At 44.0% G+C, this 18,978-nt stretch overlaps 1 protein-coding gene across 2 annotated transcripts in view; it reads left to right on the top strand.

Moving 5' to 3' along the window:
- Positions 1-3,531: 3,531 nt before the first annotated feature.
- Positions 3,532-18,978, top strand: part of LOC124613787 (F-box only protein 21-like) — a 107,602-nt gene continuing 92,155 nt past the window's right edge. For both annotated transcript variants that reach the window (XM_047142512.1, XM_047142520.1), the window contains exons 1-3: positions 3,532-3,790; positions 6,237-6,482; positions 7,062-7,227. In XM_047142512.1, the coding sequence (XP_046998468.1) occupies positions 3,621-3,790; positions 6,237-6,482; positions 7,062-7,227 (582 nt within the window). In that variant the 5' untranslated portion in view covers positions 3,532-3,620. The remainder of the gene's footprint in view (positions 3,791-6,236; positions 6,483-7,061; positions 7,228-18,978) is intronic.

The raw sequence follows: 18,978 nt of genomic DNA on the forward strand, positions 1-18,978 counted from the left end.
GAACCTAACATGGCATACATCGGTGCAATATTAATTTTTACATCTTTTCTCAACGTCTTCATTTTCAGATTTTTCTCTTTTTGACACTGTGATCAAAATTTTCCTCTATAAGAGCTAAAACGGAGTTACATTCAAATATATCAAACACATTCAACACTTTTTCAAGATAGATAATTTGAAAAATAGTAATAGTACCCTCCTGTAATTTCTGAACAATATTCATGCCCAAATATTTCCGAATCAGACTTAAATCTTTCATTTTAAAGTGTTCACTTGAATTATCAGCTTCAGTCTGGGAATTTGAAGCTATCAGCAGGTCATCAGAGTAAACAAATAGGTATTTTCTATGACTATCTTCTATCTTTATATACAAGCCATACTTAAAATCAGTTCTTACCAATCCTGAGGCAGTTATAACTGTGTTGGATTTAACATCCTAGTTTTAGGTGAGTCCAGAACCTTTCAAGTTCACAAAATTTACCATTCATGTTACTGAAATACCCAGTAGGTAATTCAGCATAAATGTCTCCGGTTATCTCTCCATAGAAAAAAGCACATAGGTGCTAAAGTTATCCTCAATACAAAAAAAAAAAAAAAATCGAAAAAAGACTGAGAAATCTCACTGAAGTTAATTTTGATACTGGTTGCATATTTCTGAATAAGTCAATCTTTGATGGAAACTATTAGCTATAAGATGAGCTTTATAAGAAACAACATTTCGTTTCTCATCTCTTTTTTGCCTAAAACCTCACTTTGTGTCAATAACATTACAATCATTTGGTTTCAATGTATGATCCCACATATTATTTTCTTCCATATTATTTTCCCTTGCTATCTCATCCTTCCCATTTTCATCATCACTATGAGACATCACTTCAATGTAGGTGCTGCAGTCATCCCCTTTCACTGCAATACACAGGCCCAACTCTTTATCCTCTAAGTAATATTTTCAAATCTTCCTAGTGCAATTCTCTGGCATAAAATACTTAAAATGTAGTTTTACCTCTGACACGACTTGGACCAGTTCACTATATACCTATGTCAGAGTTCATAAACTTTAGACTATTATCACTCCTTACATGCTTAATATTCAGATTGGTTTCTCTCTGAGCTTTTCCAGTAAAGTTCTTGTTCAAAGCTTTAACTTCATCCTTCTGTTTCTTAAAGAATACTTTGAGGTAAACTGAGTGGTCATCCTTCAAATGCCGAAAGTTTCTCACATCTCCATCAGTCCATAGACTTCTGCATGTACCATTTCAAGTGGAGCATTACCACTGGACGAAAGGCAAGCGATGTTGTTTACCCACCGAACACTCTTAACAAGTGACAAAGTCGATAACGAAGTCCATTCCTATACATGACAAGAAGTCCCTCATATGTATAATGGTCTGAGGGCACATTTTTTTAATGCCAAACATTCAAGTTTTCAACATGTTTACACAAATTCACCAGACCACTATCAATATTGATCAATGGAAGCTCATTATTGTCAACCACAGAGTGTGCGTAACAGCACGCGTGAGAGTAACCATTGACGGTTATGATTGTATTTCAGTTAGGGAAAACAACCTCGATACGTTGTATTGACGTATTTGGATGATGGTAAACTTCACTGTTCAAGAATTCACGTCTTTCCTTGTTTGAAACTAAACACATACTTTTGTCCAACGCAGTACCTGCTTAAACAGATTGAATTTCAGTTCAGGCACAAAAAGTACTCGACTAAGCACTGTTGCCCCGTTCCATGCATACAGTTCCACAGTACCATGCCAAATTTTACCACCAAGTTTACTGTTACCCACAGTCACTTTCATTGATCTTTGCACATGATCAGGTTTCTTAACCAGTTCTCTCTTACTGCAATATGCTCTCTAGCTCCTGTATCAATGAACCAATAATCTTCTAGGTTAACTCCTTGACTCACATGCAAAAGGCATTTATATCCTGAGCCTTTTTTGCCATCCTTGGACTTCAACAACCTGCAATATGACTTCAAATGGCCTCTTTGCTTACAATAATTGTAGCTCCCCTTTTCTCTCTTCGCTGTATTTTTGCAATCCTTTACAAATTGGTGCTCCTTGCCACAAACATAACAAGTAATTTTTTTCTGCCTGCTTACACTGTCCAAAGCTGCCTCCTGCTGATCAGACATTGTTTCTCTCTTCTTCAATAAGCAATCTTGAACTTAATTCGTTAAGTGTTTGCTTCTCAAAGGGGACAGACTCCCATGCTGAAGAGAAATATTGATATCTCTCTGGCAATGACATCAACAACTTGGTTATTAAACTTCCTGGCAGATTAAAACTGTGTGCCGGACCGAGACTCGAACTCGGGACCTTTGCCTTTCGCGGGCGAGTGCTCTCCACTATAGAGTGAAAATTTCATTCTAGAAACATCCCCCAGGCTGTGGCTAAGCCATGTCCCCGCAATATCCTTTCTTTCATTAGTGCTAGTTCTGCAAGGTTCGCAGGAGAGCTTCTGTAAAGTTTGGAAGATAGGAGACGAGGTACTAGCGGAATTAAAGCTGTGAAGACGGGGCGTGAGTCGTGCTTGGGTAGCTCAGTTGGTAGAGCACTTGCCCGCAAAAGGCAAAGGTCCCGAGTTCGAGTGTCGGTCCGGCACACAGTTTTAATCTGCCAGGAAGTTTCATATCAGCGCACACTCCGCTGTAGAGTGAAAATTTCATTCTAACTTGGTTATTATTAGTTTCTCTGAAACCCCTGCTTTAATTTGGTGTTGATTTCTCATATTTTCGGCATAACTGCAACCACCGAGTTAGCACTTGGAGCAAGAAAATCATTTACGGAAGTAGGTGGATGCTCACGGCTGACTCTTTCTCATACTTTTTTTTAGTTTAGTCCACATGCCAGTGACGTCGTATATGAAATTACATGAGCTACCTTCATCTGCATCACAATAAGTACCTTGCCTTTACGTCTTTATGCAGTAATGTTTTCTCCTCGCATTCTTTCTGTTTCGGAGGCTTAATAGCTATGTCATTGATAATATCTAGAAGGTTTTTTCCTCTGAATGTTACTTCGATTTGGAATTTTCACACAACCCAATTGTCCCTTCCAGACAACTTCATATACTTACGCGTTAATTGTTCCACTGTGTCATGCCAACACTATGGCGGTAAGGTCAAATTTGCTATTACTAGCGGTATCACCAAAAAACTCTGCCACTACACTACACTTATTCACCTGCGCCTATAACCTGTAATCAGGTGCAGTAAATGAAGCTCTATTGTAAGTCTGTTCGTACAGACTCACTCAAAATTGTAATATGTAAGTCAATGGCAGACGACAATAATGCATACAGAGGGTAAAGAAAATTAAAGAACACTAATATTGTGCCGCTGACACTTACGTCATGTGTAAATCACCTCTAGCGTTTCTGTAAGCTCCCAACATACAATCTGCTGGGGTACATGTATGCCTGCACGAATTGCTTCAGAGGATGCATGTGCAACTTTTCGTTGTCTGTGGGATTACTGCTTCTTAGCCGGATTTAATAAGAGTTACTATGAAATCTTCTTTTGAAGTTCTTTGGTAGGCAGCTTTGACAGGGCGATTGAGAAGGGTAAATATTGGGAAGATGAATGGTTGAAGTCAGTTGACATGGATGGTGCTTTGTCTATAACTTACTTACCCAATGAGATAATAGAACATATCCTAGAAAGTGAATGTTTAACGGCGAAAGATTTATGCAACTTTGAAGCAACATGTACCAAATTCAGAAACCTACTCATCAACAACAATAAGCTGTGGAAAATCAAGTTTCATCAATCGTGAGTACATCGCTTCGGACTGTAATAGATACCAATTTTTGGTAATAAAACTCAAATATTTAGTGAAGCAAAATATACTGTCATTTAATTAAGAAACACGGGTGCTGATTTTCAGTCCTTAAATTAGAACAGGTCTTATTTAAATAGTGTTAAAAGATCTATTTTGTACTTGATTCACAATATTTTTGTTTTCCTGTCCATTGTGTAATGAGTAAATCAAGGAATGATTATATCACTTTCCCCACTTAGTGCAGTATATTTACGTGTTAATATGATTGAATGTGAGTGCAACAATTATACATTTAGTGATTTTATAGTTCCGGCACACAGAATGTATTTAACGGAGACGTATGTCGTGATGTTAATGTATTTTTTGATGAGCTGCAATAATGCAGCAGTTTTTAGTAAAAGCGTTTTCATCATTCGCTGGAATTTAGAGGCGCAGAATAATTTGTATTGCAGAAATCAGTGATACACGTCGTATAGTGGAAGCAGCTAAACTATACGGAAGAGAACTAAAAATGACACCATTCCATCATTTTAGTCACCAAATGGCCACATTGAAGTTGAAGAATCGACAGTGTTTTGAATAATTTGATAAAGTTTTCTTTGGGCTGAACGGGGCTTGTAATTTTATCATAGTGTTCCCACGCATCCTCCTAGTAACATTTAAATTTTATAAGATTGAGTGGTCACAAGTGACAAGCAAAAATTATTTATTTAATGTAGTTTTACCATCGAAATTCCACTCATTATCATTCTTGCACAAATTTTAGAATTTACAAAGACCTCTAGGAAATTGAATATTATCTGCACCATCACAGTTTGTTTTGTGATATTAACATTGTCTTTTTGTTTTGTAGAACTTAGAACACTTTCAGAAATCAAAAGTTCAGCTGATCCGGGATATCGGCTTCGTTCTGTGGTGTAACTCCATAGTGTGTGATATCGTAGATATGCAAACAGGAAGAGAACAGAACAGTGACAAATATTTGGCATCCTTTATTTTTTGCTATATATATTTTGATAGCTGGCCGATTTCTAGTGTAGCCAGAGGACTAGGCGAAGTGGTATCAAAGGCTTCAGTTAAAATAACTTCAAGCTATCAGACTGTTTAGGAGAGTTCGAAGTCTGCCCTGAAGAATAAGTTAAGGAATAATGTGACAACACTTGTCAGAGAAGAAAATTTGATCTTGCCAAGCTATACAGCTTGTAATTCAACTCAAGTACTGTCGGATCATCACTGAACTACATCAGATGATGATGTTACTGTTCTGTTTGAGTACTTTAGGATTATCACTGTCATATCACAGTCCAAACACTAGATGATTTGCTCATATGATTGCTATTGTTGAATGTCTTGAAACAGCAACTGGAAGAACCTATCAATTTTTGGAATAACTCCAGTAAATGCGTTGTGACATACTGAAATATAATTGATGTAGATGCAGTCAGATCTGCATAAAGGAGAACTAGGTGTCACAGAACATAATCTAATGGAAGAGGTAAATATCATACTTCTTCGAATTGCAGGATTTGTTATAACCTTCAGTATGCCAAAGAAGCATAAGTATCTTAAGGCAGATTTTATTCGGATAATGACAAGACCTTTCATCCAGTAGATAAGATGCGATTGGGATGTGAATTCTCCATTTGATAAGATTCTGAGAGTGCTGAACCCAGCGGTTAGCTTGGCGTTGAACTGTTACATTACCTGAAAGTAGGTAAGTGAGCAACAACTTTTGTTATGTGAGGCTACAACAGGCTGTGGCATAACTCCATCCAGCTGCATCCATATCGAGTGTATTTCACTGGTTTAAATAGAAACCAGTCTGCCATTTCAGATAATAGTAGAATGAGTGTAGTGTATATTTTTAATATTTATTTTGATCGTACTTCTCCTTAAAATAGAAAGTGAGCAGAGTTTTAACTGTCAGTGATTGGTTGATACCATATTTTGCTTGAGCACTCAACAATGTACTCCTGCATATTTAAGATTCAAGAAACCCCAAATGTGAAACCACATTCCTAATAAAGTCTGTGGCACTTGATGTGAAGAAATTTTTGGGTCTGCGCATTTGTTAATCTTGAGCTCTCATAGTGATTGTTCTGAATTTTGGGATAGGTTGTAAATTTATGAAACTAAAATTTTTATAAATTTCACCTTTAAAACATAACATTTAAATATTTAAACTGTATTCGTCCAAAATTATTACCTAAGTACTGATGCTGATTTAAGCTCTCTAATTATGCAACAATTCATAGAGTTGAACTGATAATAAGGTAGCTTCTATTCAGTGATGTTACATTGTTGTCAATATTACTTTCTTCAATGGTAAAAAACATAAGGTTGTAGGATTAAATTATATTTAATGGTATCTGTGAAATTTTATAATGCCTGGTTCTTGTGAATCTTGTGTGTAATTAGTGGTATGTGTGTGTGAAGGTGGCCACGACTTGTCTGCAATTCGAAACGGCACTATGTTGCTGATTGGAGAACGGAGTTTAAAACCAGACTCCACTTTGGGTGGAAGGTTAGACAACTGTTATCACAAATGTCTGCAAAGTTTTACAAAAAGGAGGACATTTCTCATGCACAGCTGTCAGATTTTTGGGCGTTGCTGGAACATCATCCACATGCTTATCCTTTCATGATCAGTGAACTGATGCTGATACTGTATGACCATAGTGTGTAAGTAGAAAAACATTTCTGTAGCTAATGTAGCCATAGTAAATTATTGACATGGTTGATTTATATCATTGTATGCACTATACATTAATGAATTTAAAGTAACGAAAGAAATTGTGCTTTGGAGTTATTGTGCTTGATGTTATACGATTGCCTTGCATATTTCCCACTGATAAGTAACTTTCATATGAGTGACAGAACACACTAAATTAAAAAACAGCCATCATAGACATCTTGGGTCTAGTGTAGCAGGGGATACAACCTGTCGGCTTTGGACGACGACGTCACAAGTCGCCAGAGAGCAGTTTACCATTTTCGCTTTTGCTGTTATGTTTCAGTTTCGTTTTTTTACTGATTGCTTAATAAAGTGGATCTGTTTATTCTATCTCGTGAGATTTTTTTTAAAAAAGCCAAAAAAACACTTATCAGCTACTGAAGGGAGCTACAACACTAAGAAGAATCGCTTCTCGTTTGGCGACTTGTGACGTCATTGTCCAAAGCTGACGGGTTGTATCCCCTGCTACACTAGTCCCGACGTCTTGCACTTATCGTAAGTTACCGTGTACTGAATTTCTATTACAGTAGCACAGATCTGACTTTGAAGTACTATGCTGAGAAGGTTACTCGCTTGGTACGCCAAGCACATTTGACTAAGAAGTGGAAGAATTTCATTGCATTACCTCCTGAGCGCCAGATCCTGGAGCGTGGGGCAACAATGGTAGCACAATGGTGTCAACCTCTTATAGAGGTCAGTAGTTGAGTTCTTCATTTAATAATATAAATTAACTCGGATATTATTGTGTAAACAGAGGTGGACACAAATGTCTGAACTAATATAAATTTCTGGGAGATGCATTAATTTCCCAAGTTTCTTACTAAGAACAGATGAGCCCTGCAACTGTAAAAACTATATAGAGTTGCACTGACCTAACTTAAAATTGCAGTACCACCCATCGGCTTTGACATGTGACATCATCTGTCTGGCAGACACATCTGTTTTGAGCTTGTACAACCTGGCAATCATGACATCATTCGTTACACATGTGAACATACACAAATAATGCGAAAAATGTTTAATAGCAGAAATAACATGGAACTAATGGGATAACTGTGGGAATTGAGGGGTTTAGACATACTAAATGTATGAGAATCCTTATAATGAAGGTATATTAAAACAAGTAATACAAAAATTGAGATGAAATCCTTAAAAAAAAAAAAAAAAAAAAAAAAACTGAATATTGTGAACTTCAACTAAGAAACTCGCCCCCCTCTTGTCCACCCTCCTCCCAGCCTCACACAGTTCACTAAAGGAAACAAACTAACAACTGTTTATTAAATCCGTATCCAGCTAACCCTAGCCCCATAAATACCAACCAAACCACTGGCCTACCAACACAATATCCAAATGAAAATATAATAAATAAAAAAATTAACATTTATAATATTTTTGGCAAAACACACTTACATAATAATTACATAATAATTCTGCTCCATGTACATGTTCTACTACATTAGAGATGCAGCACCTTTTCTCAATGTCATTACTTCACCGTGCCGTTGACACTTAAAAACATTCTGCCGTACCATACAAATGCAGAAAATTGCTTGTAGAGGCCATATTGTTGCCCATAGCAACATAAAAATTATAAATCATGAATTTCATCATAACATCCATAACTAGTAACATAGGAAAAGCAAACAATTAAATTTCCAGCTAATAACCACACAGTGAACTTAACAGTTCTGAAACCAAAAACAAATGAGTAGCCAATAACTAATGACATGAAAGTAACTCTCTGAATAAACCAACAAAAACAAACTTCCAGAACACAGTAATAGACAGTACTAAGTCAATGTTTCACTAACATTATTCACTTAAAATTTTGAAACATAGACATTCAAATCTAGTGTGGTTCACAGATGATAAAATGTCATATCCAAACATGATGCATTTGAATTTGCCACACAAACATTTAGTCATGTAACAAATCATAGCTAAGTCGTGCATCAAAGCCGATGGAGGGTACTGCGAACTTAGGTTGACCTGTTGCTTCTCTCTTGCTATTCATATTTCTTAATCAAAAGTCCTTATAAAAAAGTTTATTATGTGATGGGTAGAAATACTTGTACGTTGTTACCTGATGTGTGCATGTTCAATTTGTCTTGAAGATTCTCTCTCTCTCTCTCTCTCTCTCTCTCTCTCTCTCTCTCTCTCTCTCTTAATAGCTTAATTGGACAAGACTAAGAACTTCAGAAAGTATAGCAACCCAATTTTTTAGCAATCTGCTTGAATTCTTTTATTAATTTCACAGAAAGCCACTACAATGCTAAAAATTTTGTAATCGTGTTGAATAAGAAACATCTGATGCTTCCCCCCCCCCCCCTCCGCCCCCCCCCCCCCCCCCTCCCTGTTCTGCACCACTTAGGCAGCTCTGTGTTTGAGTACTAGCTAATTGCTTGTTATTTTACACGAGATACATCCCTGGCCTCAAAGGTTTCTATTTAATGCTGTTGCTCTTTTTTTTTTTAAAAAAAAATATAAGAAGTCATACTTAGCAATGGTACATGTTTAATGCCATATTCTCATGACTCTAAAATGCAATCTGAGCTACATCAGTCATTAACACTACTGTGTAACTGCAAACAGCTCGCCTTCTGCCACATGTGGGCAGACCATGAAGTTTCCCAACTTGTGCTACCATTTGTCCGCAAACAACATCCTTACTTTATGAGAATTTATTTAAAAAATATTTAAGCCTTAGATTTTCATAAACATTTTTATAGTTAATTGAGGCTAATTAATGAGAACAGGATACAATGTTTTAGGATTAAGTTAATAGGTAGTATGGGGTGAGGCATGTGTAGAAAGAGATGATAATGTCAAACTTATTTTGTGGTAAATTTGTGTCAGTATTTGAAAATTGCTTTCCTAAAAGTTATTAAAAAAGTCCAACTAAGGGAGTTAAAATCTCATGTAAGAGGAAGAGGGATAAAGACAAGATCCAACATCACTTGCATACTACAAAAAATACTGTAGCATTTAAAGGAAAGTCATCAAAATAACCAGAAGTATGCATGTCATGACAGAAATAAATAATGCAGGTAATAAGATTTAAACTGTATGCGATATTGTCGAATTAGACACAGGACAACCAATCAGTATACAAGATACCATAACAGTTAAGCTAAATGAAAATGTTGTGACTGATAATTCCCAAGTTGAGAGTACTTTTAACAATCACTTTCTAAATGTAGCAGCAAAGATAGAGAAGGTGTTGAGGTTTGGGAGGAATGTAGATAGGGTGTCCCCACCCTCGATACAGATCACAAAAATGTCATCAGTGAATTGAAGCAGCTGCGAGATCTGGAATAATGGGTGGTTAGGACGGATTCCTCTAGGTGGCCCATGAATAGGTTGTCATGGGATGACACCATGTGGGGCCCATAGCTGTATTCTGGAACTGTTTGTAGGTGATGCCTCCAAAGGATAAGTAATTGTGGGTGATGGTGTAGGGCACCTAGCTGCCCTGCACTCTCATCACGTCACCTCCATTTGCTCCCACATACGCAGCACTTCATTATCTCCTACTCCTACTATTCTATCCCTCCCGCTCCATGACCCAGCCTCCTCCTTACCCCCACCACCTGGTTGTTTGTCCCATCATGCACTTCTTCTTGCAGTCTGACTTCAGCAGCCAGAAACTGTGTGTGCATTTTTTGTCTGTTTCCAATGAAGGCCTTGGCTGAAAGCTTACTTTGTGACAACGTTTTTGTTGCGCCTGTCTGCAACTCTGCATCTCCACTATATCCTTTTTGTAATATTCACATCTCATCCTGGATTTTCCATTGTTTGATTTTAACAAGATAGAAGAGGTTGACAGTGTTAAATTTTTGGACAAACCACTTCATAGTAAATTAATTTGGGAGGAGCATACCACAGAACTGCTGGAGTTCCTAAACAAGTCATCATTGGCAGTGCAGGTGTTACCAGACGCAGGGGATTTTTTATAAAAAGAAATACTAACATAATTCACTTACTTTCAGTACATAATGTCTTGCAGGATCATTTTTAGGACAACTCATCATGCCAAGCAATAATTCTCCAAGTCCAAAGACATGTAACACAGATGATTTGTGGTGTGAACTTAGAACTTGCTGCAGTGGTCTGTTAGAGAAACGGGATACTAACAACTCCTTTGCAGTGTATTTATTATGTAATGAAACATATCTTTTTCTTTTTCATACCAACAGGTTAATTAATGGAATTAATACTATAAATTTAAAAAAGACTTAAAAGATTTACATTCATGTTCTTTGGTCCAAAATTGTGTCCATTAGTCAGGAAAACACATTTTCAATAACTTGTCACAGCCATAAGAAGTTAAAATACTTGTAAAGCTCAATTTAAGAGAAGCCTCAAAGATTTAAGGATTTATCAGTGGCCATCTACTCACACTGCTGCGCGCACACACACACACACACACACACACACACACACACACAAGTGCAACTTGCACAAACATGGTCACTGTCTCTGGCCACAAGAGTGCAGATTTGACTGGGTCTGACGAAGCAGCGATCTGCTGGGAGGGGAGGGGGGGGGGTGGTGGTGTTGATAGTACTAAGAAAACGGCAGGATGAGGTGGAGAGGGATGGCTGATATGGATGGAATAAGATACTAGTGCTGCCTGGTGGAGTGTACAGGGACAGGATGGGGCTGTTAGGTGCACCTTCTTCAGTGTTGACCTCAACATCATCAGTACCTCTGTCCACATCAAGCATTACCAACCACTAGCAAATCACCACTTGGCCAGCTGCGATCCATCTCATACCTAGAAGTCCCCCCTGCGGGTCCGGGGATTAGAATAGGCCCGCGGTATTCCTGCCTGTCGTACGAGGCGACTAAAAGGAGTTTCAACCGTTTCGGCTTTCCATTTGATGGTCCCCCTTGAGGTTTGACCTCCATTTTTCAAAATTCTACAAAAGTATGAGCCTTTTGGGGAAGGACACCTTACATGGTGTACCACTGGTCCTAAGTGCACTAAGACCTTGGCACTCAGCATTGCACTGGCGTTGTAACCATACCCACTATTCCTCAAATTGGGCCTCAACGCGTGATGGGTTGTCCAAGTTACGCCCATCGTGCATCTCCATCTGCACCGGCGATCATGATGGACTTTCCATGGCACCAGAAATCCAGCATGGTAGCCAGCCCGTTGTGGTGGGGTCGTCATGTACCCTCTAGGTTGTAGCCCCCTGACAACACAGGGATCGTACTGCCGATACCTGAGCTGCACCCTCCCCACGTCGGCCAAGGAGTAGATGCCCGTCTCCTTGGGGCATCAAGGACTCCCGGTAATGGTCATCCTGCCAGGTGGCCCTTGCTGCGGCTGGGTGGCGCCCGTGGGGAGAGCCCCTGGTCGGAGTGGGTGGTATCGGGGCGGACGTTTCGCAGATGAAACGTCAACATGTATCAGGTCGCTCTGCGGCCGAGTCTTTCAAAAGAAAAGGTACCGTTTCTAGTTCTGGTTCTCCTGCCCTTTCCCCCTTGGCCACTCCATGGGAGGAGGGACAGGCCCGCCGGCTTGGGGCGAAGTACTTCCCCCGCTATTTGGTCTGTTCTCGAACCGATGGGGGGACGTTCGCCACCTCCAAGCCCATGTTCTTTGTTCAGCACATTGAGGACATCTTCGGGGAAATCGAGGCTCTCAGCAAGATGCGTTCGGGGTCCGTTCTTCTCAAGACCACCTCCGCCACACAGTCGACGGCGCTCCAGGCGTGCGACCGCCTAGGGGACATCCCAGTATCCATTGTCCCACATCTGGCACTAAATAGGACGCAGGGGGTTATTTTTCATCGTGACCTCCTGCTACAATCTGATGAGGAGCTCAGGGCCAACCTGGAGCGCCGAGGCGTGCATTTCGTCCGGCGAGTCCAGCGCGGCCCCAATGACCGTCGCATCGACACCGGGGCCTTTATCCTCCCCTTCGAGGGGGACGTTCTCCCGGAGAAGGTAAAGGTGATGTGCTACCGTTGTGACGTGCGCCCTTACGTCCCGCCTCCTATGCGCTGTTTTAGGTGTTTGCGCTTTGGGCACATGTCATCACGGTGTGAGGCTAAGCCCCTTTGTGGCGATTGTGGACGTCCTCTTCGTGAGGAACATACATGCACCCCACCACCTCGGTGCGTTAATTGTCCTGGCGTCCACTCGCCTAGATCCTCGGACTGCCCGGCATATCAGAAGGAGAAGAAGATACAAGAAATCAAAACTTTGGATCGGCTCTCTTATTCTGAGGCCCGGAAGAAGTACGACCGCCTCCATCCCGTGTCATTGACCACTTCGTTCGCCTCAGTTGTGTCCACTCCTTCTGCGGTATCCTCACCCCTATCCTGTCCCTCCTCCGCCCATCAGGGGGCTCTGCCTCCGCCTCCCAAATCCCTCCCTTCCAAATCCTCCTCCCCCGTGGCCCCCACCCCCTCTGCCCCAGGGGCCACCCTTCCTCCTCCTCCTCCTCCCCCCACGCCACCTGAGAAGCGATCCTCTTCTCAGGCGTCCATCGGGGCAACGTTCCGGACCCCAGCTTCCGAGGTCCGGCGTTCCAAAATGGACCCCGCGCGTGAGGACCTTCTTCGGGTCCAGCCCACCATCCCTGTGCCTCCTCGGCCTTCCAAGAAGGCCTCCAAGAAGAAGTCTCTATCCCCCTCTCCACCCCGGCGCGTTTCGTCTGACGCTCCATCCGTGAGTCGCTGCTCCCGGCCGTCCTCAGTTTCGCCGGGACACTCTGCTGCCAGGCGCTCCGCCGGCCTTTCGTCGGCAAATGATGCGGCCCCTCCTACACAACCAGGGACAGCGGCCGCGGCTGGCGACGATTCGATGGAACCGGATCCGCCTCTCGTCGGTTGTAGCGTTGTTCCCTCGCAACCTGGCCCTCCGCGGCCGTCGAGGTGACCAGCTCTTCCCCCGTCTCGTTCCCCCAACCTTTCGACTAGCGATGGCGTTGTTTCATTGGAACATAGGAGGTATTCGATCTAATCGGGAGGAATTACAACTGCTCCTCCGCCTGCACTGTCCGCTCGTCCTTGGTCTCCAGGAAACCAAGTTGCGCCCCACTGACCGTATTGCTTTTACCCACTATACCTCGGAGCGGTATGACCTCACCCCTGTGGACGGTATCCCAGCTCATGGTGGGGTCATGTTGCTCGTTCGGGACGATGTTTATTACCATCCCATCCCATTGACCACCCCACTCCAAGCAATAGCTGTCCGCATTACTCTTTCTGCTTTTACTTTTTCAGTTTGTACCATCTACACTCCACCGTCATCTGCTGTTAGTCGGGCTGACATGATGCACCTGATCGTTCAGCTTCCCCCGCCGTTCTTATTGTTTGGCGACTTCAATGCCCATCATCCCCTTTGGGGCTCTCCTGCATCCTGTCCAAGAGGCTCACTCTTGGCGGATGTCTTCAACCATCTCAATCTTGTCTGCCTCAATACCGGCGCCCCGACTTTCCTCTCGGACTCTACTCATACCTACTCCCACTTGGACCTCTCGATCTGTTCTACCACTCTTGCCCGTTGGTTCGAGTGGTATGTCCTTTCTGACACCTATTCGAGCGACCACTTCCCCTGTGTCGTTCGTCTCCTGCACCACACCCCATCCCCACGTCCTTCGAGCTGGAACATACTGAAAGCTGACTGGGGACTTTACTCCTCCCTGGCGACCTTTCCAGACCACGATTTTCCCACTTGTGACAGTCAGGTTGAATACCTCACGGCTGTTATCATCAATGCTGCCGAACGTTCCATTCCTCGTACTACTTCTTCTTCACGTCGCGTTTCCGTCCCCTGGTGGAACGAGGCTTGTAGGGACGCTATCCATGCTCGACGACGTGCTTTACGCATCTTTCGCCGCCATCCTACGTTGGCGAATTCTATTTAATACAAACGACTCCAAGCGCAAAGTCGTAGAGTCATCAAAGACAGCAAAAAAGCTTGTTGGGCCTCTTTCACCAGCTCCTTTAACAGTTTTACTCCCTCTTCCGTCGTTTGGGGTAGCCTGCGCCGGCTGTCGGGCATTAAGGCCCACTCCTCAGTACCTGGCCTGACCTCAGGTAATGAGGTCCTTGTTGATCCTGTGGCTGTCTCCAACGCCTTTGGCCGCTTTTTCGCGGAGGTTTCAAGCTCCGCCCATTACCATCCTGCCTTCCTTCCCAGGAAAGAGGCAGAAGAGGCTCGGCGACCTTCCTTCCACTCGCTGAATCTGGAAACTTATAATGCCCCCTTTACTATGCGGGAACTCGAACGTGCGCTTGCACTGTCCCGGTCCTCTGCTCCGGGGCCAGATGCCATTCACGTTCAGATGCTGGCACACCTTTCTCCGGCGGGCAAAAGCTTCCTTCTTCGTACCTACAATCGCGTCTGGACCGAAGGTCAAGTCCCCATGCGTTGGCGTGACGCCGTTGTTGTTCCTATACCCAAACCCGGGAAGGATAGAGACCTTCCTTCTAGTTACCGCCCCATTTCTCTTACAAGCTGTGTCTGTAAGGTGATGGAGCGCATGGTTAATGCTCGGTTAGTCTGGATTCTTGAATCTCGACGACTACTTACTAATGTCCAATGCGGCTTTCGTCGCCGCCGCTCCGCTGTTGACCACCTTGTGACCTTATCGACATTCATCATGAACAACTTTTTGCGAAGGCGCCAAACGGTAGCCGTGTTCTTCGACTTGGAGAAGGCTTATGATACCTGTTGGAGAGGAGGTATCCTCCGCTCTATGCACAGGTGGGGCCTACGCGGTCGCCTGCCCCTTTTTATTGATTCCTTTTTAACGGAACGAAAGTTTAGGGTACGTGTGGGTTCCATATTGTCCGACGTCTTCCTCCAGGAGAACGGAGTGCCTCAGGGATCCGTCTTGAGTGTAGCCCTTTTTGCCATCGCGATCAATCCAATTATGGATTGCATTCCACCTAATGTCTCAGGCTCTCTCTTTGTCAATGACTTCGCGATCTACTGCAGTGCCCAGAGAACATGCCTCCTGGAGCGCTGCCTTCAGCGTTGTCTAGACAGCCTCTACTCTTGGAGCGTGGCAAATGGCTTCTGGTTCTCTGAAGAGAAGACGGTTTGTATCAACTTTTGGCGATATAAAGCGTTCCTTCCGCCATCCTTACATCTCGGTCCCATTGTTCTCCCATTCGTGGACACAACTAAGTTTCTAGGGCTCACGTTGGACAGGAAACTGTGTTGGTCTCCACATGTCTCTTATTTGGCGGCCCGTTGTACACGTTCCCTTAATGTCCTCAGAGTTCTTAGCGGTTCATCTTGGGGAGCGGATCGCACTGTCCTGCTTCGCTTGTATCGGTCCATAGTCCGATCGAAGCTGGATTATGGGAGCTTCGTCTACTCGTCTACTCGTTCGCTCGGCCATCCCTCTTACGCCGGCTCAACTCCATCCACCATCGGGGGATACGTCTTGCGAGCGGAGCCTTCTACACTAGTCCTGCCGAGAGTCTTTATGCTGAAGCTGCCGAGTTACCATTGACCTACCGGCGCGACGTACTGCTGTGTCGGTATGCCTGCCGGCTGTTGTCTATGCCCGACCACCCCTCTTACGAGTCCTTCTTCGCCGATTCTCTCGACCGTCAGTACGGGTTGTATGTGTCTGCCCTGCTGCCCCCCGGAGTCCGCTTCCGTCGCCTGCTTCGACAATTGGATTTTGCCCTCCCTACCACCTTCAGAGAAGGTGAGAGCCCGACACCACCTTGGCTCCAGGCTCCGGTTCCTATTTATCTCGACCTCAGCTCACTCCCGAAGGAGGGTACTCCGGCTGCAGTGTATTGCTCACGGTTTGTCGAACTTCGTGCTTGACTTGCCGGTCACACCTTTATTTACACTGATGGCTCCAAAACTGACGACGGAGTCGGCTGTGCCTTTGTCGTCGGGGCCGCCACCTTTAAATACCGCCTCCTCGACCAATGTTCCAGCTTTACGGCCGAGCTTTTTGCTCTCCATCAGGCCGTTCAGTATGCCCGCCGCCACCGCCATTCATCGTATGTACTCTGCTCTGACTCATTCAGTGCTCTTCAGAGCTTTGGAGCTCCCAATCCGGTCCATCCCTTGATTCAACAGATACAGCATTCCCTCCATTCTTTCGCTGATAATGGTGGTTCTGTCAGCTTTCTGTGGGTTCCCGGACATGTAGGAGTGCCTGAGAATGAGGCTGCGGATGCTGCAGCCAAGGCTGCAGTCGTCCTGCCTCGGCCAGCCTCCCATTGTGTCCCGTCATCTGACGTTCGTGGGGATGTATGTAAGAGGCTTGTGTCGTCGTGGTGGGATGCTTGGTCATGCCTCCAAGGAAACAAGCTCCGGGCAGTAAAACCGCTCCCAACTGCTTGGACAACATCCTCCCGACCATCTCGGCACGAGGAGGTCCTTCTGACCAGGTTGCGGATTGGGCATTGCCGGTTTAGCCACCGCTACCTGCTCTCCGGTGACCCAGCCCCGCAGTGCCCTTGTGGTCAGGCATTAACAGTGCGCCCTGTTTTATTGTCGTGTCCCCGTTTTAGTCAATTTCGTGTTATCCTGTCCCTGCCATCTACTTTACCGGATGTTTTAGCTGATGACGCTCGAGCAGCTGCTCGTATTCTGCGTTTTATAACTTTAACTGCCTTGTCCAAAGACATTTAACCTTTTTACTTATTTTATCTGCATCTTTGTCAGGTCCTTCTGATGTCCCCCCATCCCCTTGAGTTTTAGCAGATTCCATGTGCTCTAACACCAGTGACTGGGCGCTAATGACCTCAGCAGTTGAGCGCCCTTAAACCCTACCCAAAAAAAAAAAAAAAAAAAAAAAAGAATCATACCTAGAAGTCCCTTCCATATGGCCTAGCCACCCATGGTTCTTGCATCTAGGGTGATACAGGCCTCTCCATACATGCAAAGGGTTTCGTGAAGGCATTCACAGACCAAAATTTCCCTCCCAATCTTGTCCTGAAACAGACCTCCTATGCCACATCTCTCCAGTCACTGTCTTCCACGTACCCACTGTCTGTCCACAAAGGAGCACTCCTCTCATGACTCAGTACCATCCAGGTCAGGAGCAATTGTATCGCATTCTCCCCCAGGGTTTTGACTACATGTCACTGTGTCCTGGAATGTGGAATATCCTCTACACTATCCTTCCCTCCATTCTCAGAGTGCTATTCTATCATCCACCAAACCTACGCAATATTCTTTACTGTCCCTACTCTGCCTCGGCTTCCAACCCGATGTTCTATGGCTCATATCTTTGCACTAGACCTAAATGCAAGACCTGTCCCTTACATATTCACACTGCCACAAACTCCAATCCTGTCACAGGCATGTCTTACTCATGAGAGGCAGGGACACCTGTGAAAGCAACCATGTGATTGACCAGCTAAGCTGCAACTGCTGTCTCCCTCTCCATTGGCATGACAACCAACAAGCTCTGTCTGCATGAATGCCCACAGACAAATTGTGGCCCAGAGACAGCTGAACTATCTGTTGCTGAACGTGCTGCCAATGTTATATGCTTCACTTTGACTGATTCACAACCCCCACTATCTGGATTCTTCCTACCAACCATAGTTTTTCCAAATTTTGTGCAGATGAGAACTTTCCCTACAGCATATTGTTTGTGAAGCCCCTCTGGCCTAAACCTTTGCTAGTCTGTCCCCACCTATCTGTTTGTTCCCCTTTGAGCTCCCACTCCAGTACTACACGCATCCTCTATCCCACCAACACACTAAAACGCCTTCCCCTTCCCACATTTCTCTCCTTTTTCCTCTCCCCTTTCCTCCTGACTCCCCTCCCCCCCCCCCCCCCCCCCCATGCCCCTCCCGACACAGCATCTAACAGCTCTATCTTGTCCCACCAAGTCCCTGCATGTACCACCAGGCAGTGCTAGTATCTTCCCTTACCCATACCCTGCTATCCCTTCCCCACACATCATGCTGCCTCCTTACCCGCATCACCCAACCCAGCAGATTCCTGCTCAGTCAGATCACACACAGTTGGGATTTAATGTACAGCTGCCGTGTGTGTGTGTGTGTGTGTGTGTGTGTGTGTGTGTGTGTGTGTGTGTGTGTGTGTGTGTTTTGTTTTAAATTTGAAATAAGATGAGTATTAAGTAAAACCTGATTTCCGCACATCTTCTAAGCCTCGCAGACTGCTTTCTGTTTGATATTGTGTTGTTCAAATAGCCTAAGAGTATCATACGAACTATACTGTGTATCTAAAAACAAAGATGATGTGACTTACCAAACGAAAGCGTTGGCACGTCGATAGACACACAAACATACACACAAAATACTAGCTTTCGCAACCAACGGTTGCTTCGTCAGGAAAGAGGGAAGGAGAGGGAAAGACGAAAGGATGTGGGTTTTAAGGGAGAGGGTAAGGAGTCATTCCAATCCCGGGAGCGGAAAGACTTACCTTAGGGGGGAAAAAAGGACAGGTATACACTCGCGCGCGCACACACAC

This window comes from Schistocerca americana, chromosome 1 (assembly GCF_021461395.2).
Source record: "Schistocerca americana isolate TAMUIC-IGC-003095 chromosome 1, iqSchAmer2.1, whole genome shotgun sequence".
Lineage (NCBI taxonomy): Eukaryota > Metazoa > Arthropoda > Insecta > Orthoptera > Acrididae > Schistocerca > Schistocerca americana.